Here is a 20,739-nt window from a genome sequence, read left to right as displayed (position 1 = left end):
CATCATCAAAGGTAAACGATTTAATTTGATTGCTTTTCTGATTTCCGTGACCAAGTTACCTGCTGCTAGCTGGACAAAATGCTATGCTAGGCTATCGATAAACTTACACAAATGCTTGTCTAGCTTTGGCTGTAAAGCATATTTTGAAAATCTGAGATGACAGGGTGATTAACAAAAGGCTAAGCTGTGTCTCAATATATTTCATTTGTGATTTTCATGAATAGGAATATTTTCTAGGGATATTTATGTCCGTTGCGTTATGCTAATTAGTGTCAGACGATGATTACACTCCCGCATGCGGGATGGGGAGTCACTAGAGGGTTCTTAAGCTGAGTGACTCAAACATTATACCATTATCAATTGGGCAATGCCGTGAAATGTTTTTTAATTTCAGATTCTCCCTCACTGTCTAGTTTTTATTTTATATACAGCTCCATTATCTTTTCTACATAGTTTATATCTGTTTTTTTACTGGAAACTTTTTACCATCACCAAAACATTTTTTTTTTAAACTAATTAATATACATTTAAAAACAATTGAGTGGCTGCAATGATTTAGGCCAGGGGTGCCAAACACATTCCATGGAGGACCTAGTGTCAGGTTTGTCCTTTCAATTAAGTCATAAACAATCCAGGTGTGGGTTCGTTGCTAACTAGTGACCTTAATTCATCCAAATACAAGGGAGGAGAGAACCTGCATCCTCTCGGCCCTCTGTGGAATGAGTTTGACACCTGTGGTTTAGGAGAAAGACTGCATCAATATTCTAACAGTCAAATAAATAAATTCCATATATGCTATCGGAATAATAATAATCTGGGTGTGTCTATGAAGGTCTTAGGTAACATTATTATACGAAAAAAACGTATTTCAAATAATATAATAGCATTTAACATTTAACATTTAAGTCATTTAGCAGACGCTCTTATCCAGAGCCATTTCATTAGTTTTTACTGTAGGCTATATATGGAAACCATTAAAACCACCACAGAAATTTTAGTTTTGGCAGGTCTTAAACATTATGGAAATAAGAAAATGTATTTCAAAAGAACAGAATGGCATATTTTAAGTTGCATTACGTTAGTACTTTACTTAGTAGCCTGAGCAATGATCCCTTGAGTGCTCATGTGCTGAACGCATGGACAGCGTGGTTATCCTTGGAAAAAGTCATATTTTGAAATAGAGCTCACCTCTTGAATTTTTTGTTATTTGACAAAGGTCAGTGTCTTAGAAACAGCAGACTCTGCTGTTTTCTGATACTATATTTCAAAATGTTGTACCTACATGTGACTCTGGAGGAGGATTTGAAAAAGTGGTGCCCCTTTCCCTGCTTCTGTCAATGACAAGCTGCACCCATCTCTTCATGTACAATTGGACAATTAAGTGATAATACCCGAGAAGCCAGTGTTGGAGAATATATTGGCACGGGTGTTTTTCGTGCCAATATCCTCTAAACACCTGCTTCGAGGGCATTATTACTTTTAATAATATGGATGGGAGTCAGTCATTTGTTCTAAATGTTCCGTTGCCATGATGGCTGGCAACGTTTTTATCCCTTGCTTGCTAAGCTAGCCAATTTTGGCTAACACAATCATGTCAAACAGTGCAACAAGAATAACAACAAAGTAGCTGCATTTGCATTTGTTTAAGCTGTTTTTGGGGGGGATACATCCATAACAATGAGTTAATGATGTGTGATTTTTTTGTTGTTGCCTGGGGTAGAACATTTTGTTCTCGCGCCAGGCCACTGTTCAGAAGAGCTAGCCATCTACACTGCTAACACAATCACTTCAAACTGAAGCTGAAAACATTTAGTGTTTTTCTATTGACATTTTTTTGTATATATCCATACAAATGATGCTGATTCATGATTTCGACTAGCTGCCTGACTGTCTCGTCCCGACACGTTCATTAGCATAGGACAGCTGGAGATCGAATTTCAATATTGAAACAATGTTGCAATTGTTGGAGAGCCGGACAGCAAAGTTATTACAAATCTCTGCTGTTGAAAACCAAAATGCTAGTCTTAAAGAAATGGGACATAATGTCTAGTTGCTTTTTAAAGTGTATATCTAGAATAGAAATAGCCTGGCTGAGCTGAGACTAGATTGCGCAGTCAGGTGAAACAGTAAATAAGCATTTCAACGTCATAGATTTAGCCGGTGGTAACTTGTGGAATAGACACCGTCTGAATGTGGTTTTAACCAATCAGTGTCCAGGATTAAACCCATCTGTTGTATAATTAAGCAATAAGGCACGAGGGGGTGGTATAAGGGCTCTTTGGCATCGCGGTGTACCTGGACATAGCCCTATACCGAAAACCCCCAAGGTGCCTTATTGCTATTATAAACTGGTTATCAACATAATTAGAGCAATAAAAATGAATGTTTTGTCATACCCTAGGTATACGGTCTGGAATACCACAGCTGTCTGCCAATCAGCATTCAGGGCTCTAACCACGCAGTTTATAATTGATAATATTGTCACCCATCAGACTTTTTTGGTTACTACATGATTCCATGTGTTATTTCATAGTTGTGATATATTCACTATTATCCTATATTGTAGCAAATAAACACTTGAATGAGTAGGTGTGTCCAAACTTTTGACTGGTACTATATATGTAGGAAAAGTCGGGTAAGGAGCAGGATGTTGCTTTTTTTGGGTGGCTTATTTGTTTATTTCTTTACATTTACAAAATCAAACATCGGTTGCCGTTGTCCTATGGCGGTTCTATTGTTAATCTTGGTCTTCTAAAACTGGCTTTGGTGTACTTGCAGACTACCTAGATAGTAGCCCATGTCCCAAAATTAACCAGGACAAATAGGTCAATGGCCCCTATTTTATCTCGTAATCAATTACTACTGCTCTCACGAATGGCAAGGAGCTACAGCTACAACTCTAAGGCACCCAGATTGAACTTATCCTTGTTTTCCCCCCTCCCATTTTGCTTCTTTGCAGGGAGATGTCACCATCGGGAAGATGTTGAGTTTCTGGTGGCCTCTGGCCCTCATCCTGGCTACCCAGCGGATCAGCAGGCCCATCGTCAACCTCTTCGTGTCCCGGGACCTCCATGGCAGCAGCGTAGCTACTGAGGTGAGTTTGAAGCCTACTCAGTCCACTCCCCAATAATATCCCATTTAGTTCAGTCCCACTCACTGTAATTGGGAAGCTTCCAACCGCAATGGCCTTTACCTGAGGGGTATAATGGGTATACTACAAATCAAGATAGATCTACTCTGAGTTTTCTAAAGCTAACCAGCTTCTGTTAGCTTCGCATTCCAGCTCAGGCTTGATCTGTACTATGACAGTGGATATTGCTTGTCTGCCTGATGCTAACTCTAGCAGGCCTGTGTACATGTCGCACGTGGCTAGTCGAACACTGAACTCTTCATTGAGACAATGCATGAAAAATGTGCAAGTCAATGCCACTTTTTCATTTGTATCAAAATGAAGGAAAAGTTAGCCTGAGGCACTTGTCCAGGACCCCCATACCAGGTGGTGTCAGGGGAAGGCCCCAACAATTGTCCGACTCCAGCTACCCGAGCCATAGACTGTTCAAATCAAATTGGATTTTTCACTTGATTTGTAAACAACAGGTGTAGACTAACTGTGAAATGCTTACTTATGGGTCCTTCCCAACAATAGAGAGAGAACATTTTGTAATAATAAAAAAGTTAACGATAACTTTGCTATATAAAAGGGCTACCAGTACCGACTCGATGTGCAGGGGTACGAGGTAATTAAGGTAGTTATTTTTGTATATATAGTGTATGTGGACACCCCTTCAAATTAGTGGATTTGGCTATTTCAGCCACACCCGTTACTGACAGGTGTATAACATTTAGCACACACCCATGCAATATCCATAGACAAATATAGGCAGTAGAGAGTACAGAAGAGCTCAGTGACGTTCAATGTGGCACTGTTATAGGATGCCACCTTTCCAACAATTCAGTTCATCAAATGTCTGCCCCGTTAGAGCTGCCCCGGTCAACTGTAAGTGCTGTTATTGTGAAGTGGAAACGTCTAGGAGCAACAGCGGCTCAGCTGCGAAATGGTAAGCCAAACAAGCTCACAGAACGGGACCGCCGATTGCTGTAGCACGTAAAAATCGTCTGTCCTCGGTTGCAACACTCACTACCGAGTTCCAAACTGCCTCTGGAAGCAAAGTCAGCACAAGAACTGTTTGTCGGGAGTTTCATGAAATGGGTTTCCATGGCCGAGCAGCCGCACACAAGCGTAAGTTCACTATGTGCAATGCCAAGCATCGGCTGGAGTGGTGTAAAGCTCGCCACCATTGGACTCTGGAGCTGTAGAAACATGTTCTCTGGAGTGATGAATCACACTTCACCATCTGGCAGTCCGACGTACAAATATGGGTTTTGCGGATGCCAGGAGAACTCTACATGCCCCAATGCATAGTGACAACTGTAACTTTGGTGGAGGGATAATGGTCTGGGGCTGTTATTCATGGTTCGGGCTAGGCCCCTTCGTTCCAGTGACGTGAAGTCTAAATACCCAGCATACAATGACATTCTAGATGATTCTGTGCTTCTAACGCTGTGGCAACAGTTTGGGGAAAGCCCTTTCCTGTTTCTGCAGGACAATGCCCCGTACACAAAGTGAGGTCCATGCAGAAATGGTTTGTAGAGATTGGTGTGGAAGAACTTGACTGGCCTGCACAGAGCCCTGACCTCAACCCCATTTGAGCACCTTTGGGATGAATTGGAACGCAGACTGCAAGCCAGGCCTAATTTCCCAACATCAGTGCCCGACCTCACTAATGTTCTTATGGCTGAATGAAAGCAGGTCCTTGCAGCAATGTTCCAACATCTAGTGGAAAGCCTTCCCTGAAGAGTGGAGCTGTTATAGCAGCAAAGGGGGGACCAACGGCATATTAATGCCCATGATTTTGGAATGAGATGTTAGACAAGCAGGCGTCCACATGCTTTTGGTCATGTAGTGTATGTACATATAACTAGGAATAAAGTGATTGATTAAACAGTAGCAGCAGCATATGTGATGAGTCAAAAGGGTGAATGCAGATAGTCTGGGTAGCTATTTGGTTTAACTATTTAATGAACTATTTAGCAGTCTTATGGCTTGGGGGTAGATGCTGTTCAGGTTCCGGACTTGGTACATTAGTACTGCTTGCCGTGTGGTAGCAGAGAGAACAGTGTATGTATTGGGCCTTCCTCTGACACTGCCTGGTATAGAGGTCCTGGAAAGCAAGGAGCTCGGCCCCAGTGATACACTGGGTCGTTTCCTGTAGTCCACGATCAGCTCATTTGTCTTGCTGACGTTGAAGGAGAGGCTGTTCTCTCTGCTACCGCGTGGCAAGTGGTACCAAGTGCACCAAATCTGGAACTAATAGGACCCTGAACAGCTTCTACCCCGAAGCAATAAGACTTCTAAACAAGACAGCCAAGTAGTAATGAATGGCTAGCTGGGCTACATGCATTGACCCTTTAATTTATTTGTATTAACTCTCTTGCTTTGACTCTACTCACACATACTTACACCCCAACACACACATACAGTACACTGGCACACATGCATACTGATGCCACACACACTTTCACACTCACGACATACTCTGCTCTACTGCTCACATAAGTTGCCATAATGACAAAGTGAAAACATGTTTTTAGACATTTTTGCAAGTTTAGTGTTCACACCCCTGAGTCAATGCATGTTAGAATCACCTATGGCAGCAATTGCAGCTGTGAGTGTTTCTGGGTATGTCTTTAAGAGCTTTGCACATTATTATTTTAAAAAGTTGGTTGTTTATCAAATCCAGTGTATATTTGGCCTTCTGTTTTAGACTGTCCTGCTGAAAGGAACAGTTGTCTCCCAATGTCTGTTTGAAAGCAGACAGGTTTTCCTTTAGGATTTTGCCTGTGAATACTTTAAGGCACTCTATGTACTGTGCCTTCGGAAAGTATTCAGACCCCTTGACTTTTAACACATTTTGTTATGTTACAGCCTTATTCTAAAATGGATTAAAAAATTATAAAAATCCTGAGCAATCTACACAAAACTACCCCGTAATAACAAAGCGAAAGCACCTTTTTTGATTATTTTTGCTAATGTATAAAAAGTTGAAACCTTTTTATTTAACTAGGCAAGTCAGTTAAAGAACAAATTCTTATTTACAATGACGGCCTACTAAAAGGTCTCCTGCGGGGACGGGGGCCTGGGATTAAACATAAATAAAGGACAAAACGCACTTCACAACAAGAGAGACAACACTGCATAAAGAGAGGCCTAAGACGACAACATAGCAAGGCAGCAACACATGACAACACAGCATGGTAGCAACACAACATGGTAGCAGCACAAAACATGGTACAAACATTATTGGGCACAGACAACAGCACAAAGGTCAGCACAAAGGTCAAAGAGACAACAACACATCATACAAAGCAGCCACAACTGTCAGTGAGTGTCCATGATTTGAGTCTTTGAATGAAGAGATTGAGAACTGTCCAGTTTTAGTGTTTGTTGCAGCTCGTTCCAGTCGTTAGCTGCAGCGAACTGAAAAGAGGAGCGACCCAGGGATGTGTGTGCTTTATGGATCATTTAACAGAATGTGACTGGCAGAATGGGTGTTGTATGGGGAGAATGAGAGCTGCAGTAGGTATCTCAGATAGGGGGGCGTGAAGGCCTAAGAGGGTTTTATAAATAAGCATCAACCAGTGGGTCTTGCAACGGGTTTACAGAGATGACCAGTTTACAGAGAAGTATAGAGTGCAATGAGAATCGTGGAGCCACCAAGACTTCCTAGAGTTGGCCGCCCGGCCAAACTGAGCAATCGGGGGAGAAAGGCCTTGTTCAGGGAGGTGACCAAGAACCTAATGGTCACTCTGACAGAGCTCTAGAGTTCCTCTGTGGAGATAGGAGAACCTTCCTAAAGGAAAACCATCTCTGCAGCACTCCACCAATCAGGCCTTTGTGGTAGAGTGGCCAGACTGAAGCCACTCCTCAGTAAAAAGGCAAAGACAGCCGGCTTGGAGTTTGCCAAAAGGCACCTAAAGACTCTGATTATCTGGTCTGATCAAAACCAAGATGGAAATCTTTGGCCTGAATGCCAAACGTCACGTCTGGAGGAAACCTGGCACCAAAATAGCTGTGCAGCGACGCTCCCCATTCAACCTGACAGAGCTTGAGAGGATCCGCAAAGAAGAATGGGAGAAACTCCCCAAATACAGTTGTGCCAAGCTTGTAGCGTCATACCCAAGAAAACTCGAGGCTGTAATTGCTGCAAAAGGTACTTCAACAAAGTACTGAGTAAAGTGTCTGAATACTTATGTAAATGTTTTATTATTGGGTAGTTAGTTAGGAAAGCTAAGGCTAGCTTTTTCAAACAGAAATCTGCAACCTGAGGCACTAATTCCAAAAGGTTTTGGGACACTGCAGTCCATGGAGAACAAGAGCACTACCCCCTAGCTGCCCACTACACTGAGGCTAGGAAACACTGTCACCACTGATAAATCTGCGATAAGCAATGATTTCAATAAGCTTTTTTCTACGGCTGGCCATGCTTTCCACCTGGCTACCCCTACCCCGTCCAACAGCTTTCCCAAGCCCCCCCCAGATCCATACAACTCCTATTACTATCTTGTTCAACCTCTTTCGTATCGTCTGAGATCCCCAAAGTTTGGAAAGCTGCCACAGACATCCCCCTTTTCAAAGGGGGAGACACTCAAGACTCAAACTGTTATAGACCTATATCCATCCTGCCCTGCCTTTCTAAAATCTTCAAAAGCCAAGTTAACAAACATATCCCCGACTATTTCGATTCCCACTATGCAATCTGGTGTCCCAGCTGGTCATGGGTGCACGCATCTCCTAAACGATATCATAACCGCCATTGATAAAATACAGTACAGTGCAGCCCGTGTTCATCGACCTGGCCAAGGCTTTCGACTCTGTCAATCACCGCATTCTTATCGGCAGACTCGATAGCCTTGGTTTCTCAAATGACTGCCTCACCTGGTTCACCAACTACTTCTCAGATAGAGTTCAGTGTGTCAAATCGGACGGCCTGTTGTCCAGACCTCTTGCAGTCTCTATGGGGGTGCCACAGGGTTCAATTCTCAGGCCGACTCTTTTCTCTGTATTTATCAATGATGTCGGTCTTGCTGCTGGCGATTCTCTGATCCACATCTATGCAGACGACACCATTCTGTATACATCTGGCCCTTCTTTGGACACTGTGTTAACAAACCTCCAAATGAGCTTCAATGCCATACAACACTCCTTCCGTGGCCTCCAACTGCTTTTAAATGCTATTTAAACTAAATGCATGCTCTTCAACCGATTGCTACCTGCCCACTCGACTAACATCACTACTCTGGATGTTTCTGATTTATAATATGTTAACAACTACAAAGACCTAGGTGTCTGGTTAGACTGTAAACTCTCCTTCCAGACTCACATTAAGCATCTCCAATCCAAAATTAAATCTAGAATCGGCTTCCTATTTCGCGACAAAGCATCCTTTACACATACCCTCGTAAAACTGACTATCCTACCGATCCTTGACTTCGGCAGTGTCATTTACAAAATAGCCTCCAACACTCTACTCAGCAAATTGGATATAATCTATCACAGTGCCATCCGTTTTGTCACCAAAGCCCCATATACAACCCACCACTGTGACCTGTATGCTCTTTGGCTGGCCCTCACTACATATTTGTTGCCAAACCCACTGACTCCAGGTCATCTATAAGTCTCTGCTAGGTAAAGCCCCACCTTATCTCAGCTCACTGGTCACCATAGCAACACCAACCATAGCACATGCTCCAGCAGGTGTATTTCACTAATGATCCCCAAAGCCAACACTGTTGGCCACCTTTCCTTCTAGTTCTCTGCTGCCAATGACTGGAACGAATTGCAAAAATCATTGAAGCTGGAGACTTATCTCCCTCTAACTTTAAGCATCAGCTGTCAGAGCAGCTTACCGATCACTGTACCTGTACACAGGTCATCTGTAAATGGCACACCCAACTACCTCATCCCCATATTATTTATTTTTTTGCTCTTTTGCACCCCAGTATCTCAACTTGCGCATCATCATCTGCACATCTATCACTCCAGTGTTAATGCTAAATTGTAATTATTTTGCCTCTATGGTCTATTTATTGCCTAACCTCCCTAATCTTACTTAATTTGCACACACTGTACATAGACTTTTTCTATTGCGTTATTGACTGTACGTTTGTTTATCCCATGTGTAACTCTGTTGTTTTTGTCGCACTGCTTTGCTGTATCTTGGCCAGGTCGCAGTTATAAATGAGAACTAAATTGTTCTCAACTGGCCTACCTGGTTAAATACAGGTGAAATATATATTTTTAAAAGTATTGTGTGTAGATTGAGGGGGGGGGGAAAGCAATTTTAGAATGACTAACCTAACAACATTTGGAAAAAGTCAAGGAGTCTGAATACTTTCTGAAATCTACCTCATACCTTTGCCCATTGACTCGGTACTGGTACTTCCTGTATATAGCCATGTTATTGTTATTCTATGTGTATTTATTCCTTGTGTCACTTGCTATTTATTTTATCTTTAACTCTGCATATTTGGAAAAGGACCCGTAAGTAAGCATTTCACTGTTTATCTTCACCTGTTGACCAAGAATGTGAGACAAAACATTTGATTTGATAGTTATGGGAAAATCCACATGTGATTACCAACTTGGCACATATTCATAATTGTCTTTGCTGACGTCAAGGCTTTGTCTCAGCAGTCGTGTTTGAACAACGTTTCTACATTACTGTAAGCTGTTCAAAAAGGAAATGAAATATGAGTCCGAATGACTTCTTTGTCTCTCTCTTTGCTTGGCCAGGCTGTGGCTGTCCTCACTGCCACCTACCCTGTGGGTCACTTGCCGTACGGCTGGCTGACTGAACTGAGGGCCATCTATCCTGCTTTCGACCAGGTAAACCAAGACCTCATCCACAGTCTAAGAATAGCCTCTTGTTGCAGATCACAACATAGTAAATATCATCAGATTTAAATGAATACAGGTGACTTGTATTGGCGTCCTTTATTCCCCAATAATGATACTGTTCTTTTCCAACAGACCAATCCCAGCAATAAGCTTACTTCTGACACACCGGTTACAAAGACGCATATCAAAAAGTTTACAGCCTGTTGTTTGGCAATATCACTTACGGTAAGAAGGATCTATAGATAGATGGAAGGATGTATGTATCTGTTTTTATTCCAATACTGTAGTCACAGGATCAAATTATATTGGGAAGTATACCAATTCTACAGAAAAAAGAAGTATGAGTATAGAATTCAGAGCCAAAACAGGTTGAGACTCACGCAAGCAGAGGAAGTTGTCCCTTTAAGATTCCTGCACTGACAAATGCTTGGCATTTCTACCTCTGTCAATGCTTCTTACATAACATCCGGTGTCGTACTTATTAATTTCCTGAACTATAGCCTACTTTTTTGGTCCTAGCTGAAAATGATTGAGAAAAGGAGGAAGGCGAAGCTGGCGCATCTGATAGATTAGCACAGTGCCATGGATGGATGGATATACAGTACCAGGCAAAAGTTTGGACACCTACTCATTCCAGGGTTTTTCTTAATTTTTTACTATTTTCGACATTGTAGAATAACATCAAAATGATGAAATAACACATTGGATCCTGTAGTAACCCAAAAAATGTGAAACAAATATATATTTTATATTCTTCAAAGTAGCTATCCTTTGCCGTGATGACAGCTTTGCACGCTTTTGGCATTCTCTCAACCAGAGGAATGCTTTTCCTACAGTCTTGACAGAGTTCCCACATATGCTGAGCACTTGTTGGCTGCTTTTCCTTCACTCTGCAGTCCAAACTCATCCCAAACCATCACAGTTGGGTTGAGGTCAGGTGACTGAGGAGGCCAGGCCATCTGATGCAGCACTCCTTGGTCAAATAGCCCTTACATGATGAAATGACACATATGGAATCCTTTGAGATTCTTCAAAGTAGCCATACTTTGCCTCTGACAGCTTTGTGAACTCTTGTCATTCTCTCAACCAGCTTAATGAGGTTGTCACCTGGAATGCATTTCAATTAACAGGTGTGCATTAAGTTATTTTGTGTAATTTCTTTCCTTAATACATTTCAGCCAATCAGTTGTGACAAGGTAGGGGTGGTATACAGGAGATGGCTCTATTTGGTAAAAGACCACGTCCATATTATGGCAAGAACAGCTTGAATAAGCAAAGAGAAATGATAAGACCTGAAGGTCCGTCAATCCGGAAAATGTCAAGAACTTTGAAAGTTTCTTCAAGTGCACTCGCATAAACCATCAAGCGCTATGATGAAACTGACTCTCATGAGGACCGCCACAGGAAAGGAAGACCGAGTCACCTCTGCTGCAGTGGATAAGTTCATTAGTTACCAGCCTCAGAATTTGCAGCCCAAATAAACACTTCAGAGTTCAAGTAACAGACACATCTCAACATCAACTGTTCAGAGGAGACTGCATGAATCAGGCCTTCATGGTGGAATTGCTGAAAAGAAACCACTACTAAAGGACACCAATATGTAGAAGAGACTTGCTTGGGCCAAGAAACACGAGCAATGGACATTAGACCGGTGGAAATTTGTCCTTTGGTCTGAAGTCTAAATTTGAGATTTTTGGTTCCAACCACCGTGTCTTTGTGTGAGACGCAGAGTAGGTGAACGGATGATCTCTGCAAGTGTGGTTCCCACCGTGAAGCATGGCGGTTTCAAAATAATAAAAGCTGTCTTCTATTTTACATTCAGCTCTAGATGTATGAATAATAGACATTAACAGAGCACAACAGGTTGTTTTTGTAAAAGCGCTGTTGAGAGAGCATATATCCCAACGGATATAAACTCAGCAAAAAAAGAAAGGATCCTGTCTTTCAGGACCCTGTCTTTCAAAGATAATTTGTAAAAATCCAACTTCACAGATCTTCATTGTAAAGGGTTTAAACACTGTTTAATGAACCATAGACAATGAATGAACATGCACCTGTGGAACGGTCGTTAAGACACTAACAGTTTACAGGCGGTATGCAATTAAGGTCACAGTTATGAAAACTTAGGACACTAAAGAGGCCTTTCTACTGACTCTGAAAAACACCAAAAGAAAGATGTCCAGTGTCCCTGCTCATCTGCGTGAACGTGCCTTTGGCATGCTGCAAGGAGGCATGAGGACTGCAGATGTGGCCAGGGCAATAAATTGTAATGTCTGTACTGTGAGATGCCTAAGACGGTGCTACAGGATGGACAGCTGATCGCCCTCGCAGTGGCAGACCACGTGTAACAACACCTGCACAGGATCGGTACATCCGAACATCACACCTGTGGGACAGGTACAGGAAGGCAACAACTGCCCGAGTTACATCAGGAATGCACAATCCTTCCTTCGGTGCTTAGACTGACTGCAATAAGCTGAGAGAGGCTGGACTGAGGGCTTGTAGGCCTGTTGTAAAGGCAAGTTTTCACCAGACATCACCGGCAACTACGTTGCCTATGGGCACAAACCCACCGTTACTGGACCAGACAGGACTGGCAAAAAGTGCCCTTCACTGATGAGTCGTGGTTTTGTCTCAATAGGGGTGATGGTCAGATTCGCGTTTATCGTCGAAGGAATGAGCGTTACACCGAGGCCTGTACTCTGGAGCGGGATCAATTTGGAGGTGGAGGGTCCGTCGTGGTCTGGGGCGGTGTGTCACAGCATCATCGGACTGAGCTTGTTGTCATTGCAGGCAATCTCAACGCTGTGTGTTATCGAGAAGACATCCTCCCTCATTTGGTACCCTTCCTGCAGGCTCACCCTGACATGACCCTTCAGCATGACAATGTCACCAGCCATACTGCTCGTTCTGTGCGTGATTTATCAGTGTTCTGCCATGGCCAGCGAAGAGCCTGGATCTGGGACCTGTTGGATTGGAGGGTGAGGGCTAGGGCCATTCCCCCCCCCCAGAAATGTTTTTAATTTAAAATTTTAATTTTACCTTTATTTAACCAGGCAAGTCAGTTAAGAACACATTCTTATTTTCAATGACGTCCTGGGAACAGTGGGTTAACTGCCTGTTCAGGGGCAGAACGACAGATTTGTACCTTGTCAGCTCGGGGGTTTGAACTTGCAACCTTCCGGTTACTAGTCCAACGCTCTAACCACTAGGCTACGCTGTCCTGGAACTTGCAGGTTCCTTGGTGGAAGAGTGGGCTAACATATCACAGCAAGAACTGGCAAATCTGGTGCAGTCCATGAGAAGAAGATGCACTGCAGTACTTAATGCAGCTGGTGGCCACACCAGATACTGACTTACTTTTGATTTTGACACCACCCCCTTTTTGTTTAGGGATGCATTATTCAATTTCTGTTAGTCACATGTCTGTGGAACTTGTTCAGTTTGTCTGTTGTTGAATCTTCATACAAATATTTACACGTTACGTTTGCTGAAAAGTAACGCAGTTGACAGTGAGAGGACGTTTCTTTTTTTGCTGAGTTTTGTTATGCCCTGTCATAAATCATCTGGTTTTTCACTTTTATTTGTTTTATTTACAATTTAAAAAGGACTGGAATTGGTGAAACTTGCAGTTAAAACAATAATAATAATTCAACTTCTATAGAGCTTTTCAGAGAATTTCAAAGCACAGAGCTGCCAACTCTCACGCATTGGCTGGGAGACACATTTGGACCCTCTTCTCACTCCCTCACACCTCTTGTATCTCGTGCATTGAAAACTACTGCTTTTATTTTTGTAATTAGTCCATTTGTGTACTCTGCGTGTTAACTTTTCAACTATGCTCCAAATTGTTTTGAAATTGCAGCATCTGCGCCTGCAATTTAACATCATGAGCGGTCTTATCTTGCCACAGCACTGTGAGCTGCGGCACATTGAAGCATATGCTTGGTATAGTTATGTAAGGGACCAATGGGATTGGATGCGTCTTTTAAAGAAAGCAAAACGTTCTCTGCTGAGTTTATAAAACTGTAAAAAGAGCAGCACTGTAGCGCTGTTTTATGTACAATGTTGTCAACAAAATTAGGTTATCTTTATACCCGTCCCTATTGCAGAATGCAGCCTTTTGACAGCATGTACTGAAGTCAGTTTAATCCCTACTTGCCTTAGTCTCCTCGTTTGGTAATTGGCATTTAGGCTGTTACAAAGAAGTGGCGGCAGCAGACTGACCTACAGTATGTTTTAGCAGGGAAGTTTGGTAGGGTGACCTGATTTTGTCAAACAGATTGTGAACCCAAAAGTGTGAGTTTTGATTCTAGAGGGGGTGACAGTACATAGAAAAATAATTTGGTTGGGGTGTAGGGGCATATTTATGTAAACTTGTCTAAAACATATTTTATCTCTTTACTTTATTTAGTCTGATCTGTGGAACAATAATCAGTCTTAATGGGATAAAATATAGGGTAATTACTGTGCTTGTCAGCAAGAACACTATAGTTATTACCCACACTTATTCCACTTATTCCCAATTTTGCCAGTGTAATCACATATTTGAAATCTGATATGCCTGCTTGTCTTAAATGAATTATATGAGATGGTAGGGGGACTCAACTCAAACACATCCCATTTTGTCTATGTAGAGTAAGATGGCAAGGATCTTCAACTAGTAGGCGTAAACCCACTTAATATTGGTATTCATTAGATTTGTCTTGAAGGTTGGGTGATTTTCAGAAATTAGCCCCGTTTTAAAGAGTTAACCCAAATGACAAAATACGAAATAGTTTCTGTCCTTACCTTGAAAGCAGTCTATGGACAAGGAGACTGCAATATATGATTTGGTTATCCACTGCCATCAACCATTAATATAAAAATGGCCTGTGCGGCAACTTGTTGTAGTTAGCCACACTCTACGGCAGGTGTTGCATACAACTTTCCACTTGAGAATAGGGATCAATACCTACTTCCAATGTTTCTACCGTTTGCCCATCTAATTACTTTCTGAATAAAGTGTCAAACCACCCAAAACAAATGACCATACATTAAATGTAATCCAACAAAATTCTGACAGTAACAAAGTTGTCGAATTTTGAGTGTTCGTTTAATGTTCAAAGCATCCTCAATCCACATGATCTGGGGTTTTTATTTAAAGATGTTCCACCCTGGTCATGGGCCTAAGCCATGTCAAAATACGTAGAAATTAGTCCCCCGAGGTTGTGCCAGAGGGCAATTCAATTCACATAGCAAATCTCACTCCAAGTTTATATCAAAAGTTGGCAGCCCTGAAAGCACAAAAAAATACATGTAATAAAGAAAAACAACATTGCAACTTCATGAGAAAGTTCATGGCTTGAGTGATCATCTGAGGGAGGTGGTCAAGCGGGGAGAGAGAGGCCGGAGGCAGGCAGGTAGCTCATCAAGGTGTCTCACTGTTTGTATTTTCCGTAATCGGAGCTAAGCCACTGGACTCTGTAGTAGGTAGTTAGCTAGCTATTTAACTATTCCTTCACTACTACCAAAATGAATGGATGACACTGCAGCAGTTACGTGGCGCCAGAAAGCACACCACATTTTAAATAATAATTCAAGAGCAGCCTCCCTACGATCCTCATCACTGCACACCTCTGCCATCTTGCTTTCGGGCTTCTCTCCATCCTCAACCGCTGGACATTGGCTGGAATTCGAATCCAAACAGCTAGCCAGCTAATGTTAGCTAGCTAGCTAGCAGGCCAAGACTTTCTCTGATTAGCATCTGACTCCGAGGGAAAGACAACGGAGAACAGCACAGAGCGGACAAGATGGATAACAGTGTACAAGAAACACCACAAAAATGATCCGTGTAAAGTTTATACTGTAAACAAAGCAAATTGGTTTTAGACCGAAGGGTTGCTGAATCGAATCCCCGAGCTGACCAGGTAAAAATCTGTCGTTCTACCCCTGAACAAGGCAGTTAACCCACTGTTCCCCGGGCGCCAAAGACGTAGATGTCAATTAAGACAGCCCGCCGCACCTCTCTGATTCAGAGGGGTTGGGTTAAATGCGGAAGACTCATTTCAGTTGAATGCATTCAGTTGTACAACTGACTAGGTATTTATCCCCCCCCCCCCACACTTTAGATGGCGTTTAAAGATTTAGACTGAGTGAGGAAGTCTGGCGAAAAAGGGAGGAAAACCACTGATTCATTGACTCAAAATGACCTCTCTCTTTGTGTACAGTATGACAGGTGACTGACTAACCGTCTACAACTAGAAAAACATCTGATAGTAATCAGCACGACTACACTGCTACATTTTCTTTGACAATACAATGTTTGTTAACCAGAACCTGATGAGCACTACAGGTGGTTTATACGTTGATTTGCAATATTGTTACATACTGTGTCTACAGTACATTGCTACCACAATTTGAATGAATGAATTCGGTCACGCGTCTGGCTTGTGTTAACTTCTAAGGGACCACAGTGAATCGAAAACCACTCGCCTTAAAGAGGAAATATGCAGTTGCTACCTACATTTATGGATTTATAAATTAATGATATTAATGATAACTTTTAAATGGCTTGTGAGCTTAGTTGTCGTACCTCATCAGAACCCAAAATATAAGCTTGTTTTATTCCAATGTTTGTAGACAAATAAATGTAATACAACCTTTTTAAAACAGGGTTAAAACTGTAATTTTGATATTGTGGATGGTCTCCAGCCCCATCCTTCAGCTTTTTACTGAAAAATGGGCGGGGAGAATGCTTTATTATTGTTATAGCTGCTGATTACCGCTTAATTGATCTAGTCAATTCTAACGAGGCATGTTTTTGGCAAGGTTTCCCAACTTTGGTATGTGTGTGTGTGTGTATGTGCTTAACACCAAGTTAAATTACTCTGTTTATTTGCCCAGCTGTGTGTGATGTACCAAACACCTCTGTTTGTTTGTTAAACTTTGGACAGCTCTGCTTCATGGTGTTCTGGAACCCTCACATCACAGAAATGATCCTGATGAATGTGATTGGGGTGGACTTGGCCTTCGCTGACCTCTGTGTTGTTCCACTGAGGATCTTCTCCTTCTTCCCTCTGCCAGGTAAGAAGAACCACTCGTCTTATTTCACCATTAAAACACTCCCTATGCCTCTTGCGCTGTTGGCTGGAGCGTAGAGTTGTGGGTTTGATTCCCGACGGGCCACATAGATTAAATACAATATATATTAACAAAGTGGTTTTAAAAGGAAATATCTGCTGGAAATGTTTGACCATGATGATTAGTCCCAAAATGCAGTGTTTTGTTCCTCTCTTGCCTGTGTGAACAGCTATGAGCCATGGTTTAGCTGAGAGAGCAGTATGTCTGGGATGTAATGTTTCCACTGACTTTCCCTGTGTACGTGTGTGTGTAGTGATAGTCCGGTCCAACCTGACCGGTTGGTTCATGACCCTGAAGATGACCTTTGTGCTGGCCCCCAGCTCTGTGCTCCGCATCATCGTCCTCATCACCAGCCTGGTCATGTTGCCTTCTATTGGGTAGGTGGACAATTCAGTGCACACAGACCAGCCTCTGAGTCCCAAATGGCACCCTATTACTTTTGACTAATATGACAAATGATGTTCTATTCTAATACTGGATCACTAAAGATGGTTCATTTTGAATTCAGCAAACTTTGCTCAGTGTGATTTTGATTGGACTTCAATCTGACAGCGTTGAAGAGCTGCTCCCTGTTTCATGATGAGCAAATATTCATAGAAATGTATTCCGAGGTGAGTTTAAATCAGGACAATGTAAAGGATCCCCATTCACTGCATCACCTACCATCAAATGCAGTCTGTGCAAATTCATTGAGGTGCGCATTAATGGGTTCTCTGCAGTTTTTTATTGAGCTGATATACACGTTAAATATTTCTACCGTTTCCTTGAGCATGGTTTTGAATTAAACATAAGGCATAAGGTTATCGAAACATGAATTTATGAGCTATGCCACTAGAATTTGACCCATCTGCAATAGTAGCTGCCCTTATTTTACTCTACCTTATCCGTAAATGTAAGTGAATATGTTACTGCCGTTTCTCACAAAGCCATTTTTATATCTGAAACGTATGCACCAGAAAACGGTCACTTCAAGATAGTTGTTTCTCTGTGGGCAAACTGCATCTGCACTTATTCCGCAAAAATATTAGTGAGTTACAAATCAAATGTATTGTTTATATACATCACCATAAAGACTGGCCATATAGAGATGACATTTCTTCCTTCGCTTAGCAACGCCTTTCATCTGGACTGACAAGTGGAAGCAAGTTGACCAGACCTGCTGCTATGGCGAAGACTCACAGGAGTGGAAAATCCTTTTTATCTTTACCCAACCAACAATATCCATCTGTGCCAGATGTCAGGATATTTCGCTACAAGACATCTCAGATGACTCATGTTCTTCCGGAACCCGCTCGCACATTTTTTGCTCGCCACACACTATAATAGACCTACAACTAAATGGATGCTTTGTTTTTGTTTTTGAGGAAGGGTTAAGTGTCTTATTTTAGTCTATGTGGATCCTCAAAATGTATTTCAAAATGATAAGCCTGTACCACATAGGCCTACTGTAAATCCTGTATTCTGATCTCTACTGGTCAGTGGTTCCAGTGTTAATGAATTTGGGTTTGTGTTTCAGTGTCCACGGGGCAACTCTGGGGGTTGGGTCCTTGTTGGCTGGTTTCGTAGGAGAGTCTATCATGGTGGCCCTAGCTGCCTGCTATGTCTATCAAAAACAGGTGAAGTCCCATCCCTAAAGGCAAAAGGAGAGTAAGAAACTGTATAGTCACAGTGAAGTACAAAATCACTCTAAATTGCCCTTCATTCCTTTCATGTCTCTCTCCTTTCATCCGATCTCTCCTTTTGCACAGAAAAACTATGAGATTGGAGAGGAGTCTGTTCCTCCGAGTGAGGTGTGTTCCAGAACTCAGAAGGACGCCATCGAGGAGCTCCAGGAGGAACATAAGTAGAGGCACTCGGAGGGAAAGGGACAGGAGAAAATGGAGTTAAAAGCCACAGAGAAAGGGAATTCCAGTGGGTAGGTCCTAATACCGGACCTGAGAGAACAACTGAGGGGATCACACAGTCCTTAACCTTTTACACTCATACTCATATACTGGTTGAAAAGTGTAGGTCTGGGCACTAATAAGAGCCTGAATTGGAATGTTGTGGCTGTACAGTAACACGCTATATATGATGTCACAGCGGTGTATGGGTTTTGACTGACAGCCATTGAGCACCCTGTGCGACAAGAAGTTGCCCCCATCCCTCCTGATAATTGGGCAACTCTTGCAATTTTTGTCCGAGAATGCTTTAAATGAAAATGACTATATTTTGAAAAATGAGATGAGGATTATAATAAATGTCGCTTTGATGTCAAACCAGCAACCCGAACAACTTGTCCAAATTTGCACTTCACATTTCCAAATCATAAAATGTATGTAATATACAGTGTCAACGTTCATGATCACTGTTTGACGTGCATTTACAAGATGACATGGTGCCACTCTCTGGGTTGTGCTGAACAGAATGAGCCTATGTTTGTTTATTGTGAAGAAAATGTGCTGCTGCACATGAACCTGAATGCACTCATGACTCCTTTCTATGCTCACCAAAATTACCATCTGTTTCTCTGATTTGCCTTGTAAAAGCCTAACACTGTAACAGCGTGTTTTAGAACTTCGCTAGTCATTTTGGCAATGGAACAAGTTTTCAAATCATGCCCACCTCACCCAGATTGCAATTTATGGACTGTTTTTGGATTGCGTAAACAACAGTAATTGTGTGATGGCGGGGATGCAGGGATGTTCCAAACAAAACAGGGTTGCTTGCTCTAGTTCCTCAACGGCACATCTAGGAGAACCTAAAAGTACCTTATTGTTGAAGACTTCTTTGGCTGCGTCATCCCAATTCTGAGATCAGCTGTGAAAAAGAAAATAACTGATGTGATTGGTCAGTGGAAACATTTTCAGAATTGAGCTGCCTGTGTAAACGCAGCCTTAGTCATGAATGGGCATTGAAATGGCTGTGCACACTTTGGAAAGGAGTGGCCACTTGAGCCTATATTATACCTGTCGCCAAAATGTCCTTCGTCATGATCTTGACCTGATGTCTTGATCTTGTCTGTTTACACTTTTAAGATCTGGTCACAATCGGATCACTGTATTTTAATCATATTCATCTGTCTAAAAATGTGGGCAAGATCAGGACAAAATACAATGTTAGCACCAGGTATAAACCGGGATATGGACTCAAGTTAGTATTCACTCAAACCCTTGTAATTGTTTTGTCTTATGGTCTACCTAAACCACATTTTCCAGGAATAGTCTTGTTACTGAATATATTCAAGTTGGGTTTTTTTTCATGATCAACAAATGCTGCGAAAGTACAGTAAATGTCAAATGCACAAAATCAAATGTACTATTTGGATTCAGTTGTGTGCTCTCACCTTTTGGACTAATTGTATTTATTTTATTTCACCTTTATTCAACCAGGTAGGCTATCCCTTTCAGTTGCTACCATGGTTATGCATATTATTTTCAGATTTCTTCTGTAAGAAATGTTTTAATTAAACACTAATCCATATAGGACAATTCCCAGGAATGTAAAGGGTTAATTGGCTCCTTGAGCGTAGACAGTCAGCCAATAAGAGTGGAGATCTGCCATGATGAGGAACGCACACTGTACAGACAAGCCATGCACTAAAGTGTTCATACATTTAAATACCTTCCATCATGTTACTGCTAATGGAGCATGGGAAACAACTGACACAGGAGAACCTG

General features: G+C 42.0%; 1 protein-coding gene across 1 annotated transcript in view; it reads left to right on the top strand.

Annotated features, from left to right (window-relative positions):
• The window catches only part of LOC115105178 (progressive ankylosis protein homolog), a 34,180-nt gene extending 14,839 nt beyond the window's left edge, over positions 1–19,341 (top strand). Inside the window, exons 6-12 of the mRNA XM_029626871.2 lie at positions 2,960–3,094; positions 9,854–9,946; positions 10,091–10,183; positions 16,894–17,023; positions 17,334–17,457; positions 18,597–18,696; positions 18,829–19,341. Of these exons, the coding sequence (XP_029482731.1) occupies positions 2,960–3,094; positions 9,854–9,946; positions 10,091–10,183; positions 16,894–17,023; positions 17,334–17,457; positions 18,597–18,696; positions 18,829–18,927 (774 nt within the window). The 3' untranslated portion in view covers positions 18,928–19,341. The remainder of the gene's footprint in view (positions 1–2,959; positions 3,095–9,853; positions 9,947–10,090; positions 10,184–16,893; positions 17,024–17,333; positions 17,458–18,596; positions 18,697–18,828) is intronic.
• Positions 19,342–20,739: the final 1,398 nt, after the last annotated feature.

This window comes from Oncorhynchus nerka, linkage group LG22, assembly GCF_034236695.1.
Source record: "Oncorhynchus nerka isolate Pitt River linkage group LG22, Oner_Uvic_2.0, whole genome shotgun sequence".
Taxonomy (NCBI): Eukaryota; Metazoa; Chordata; class Actinopteri; order Salmoniformes; family Salmonidae; genus Oncorhynchus; species Oncorhynchus nerka.
The sequence above is the reverse complement of the archived record's forward strand: the minus strand, read 5'-3'. Positions and strand labels throughout refer to the sequence as shown.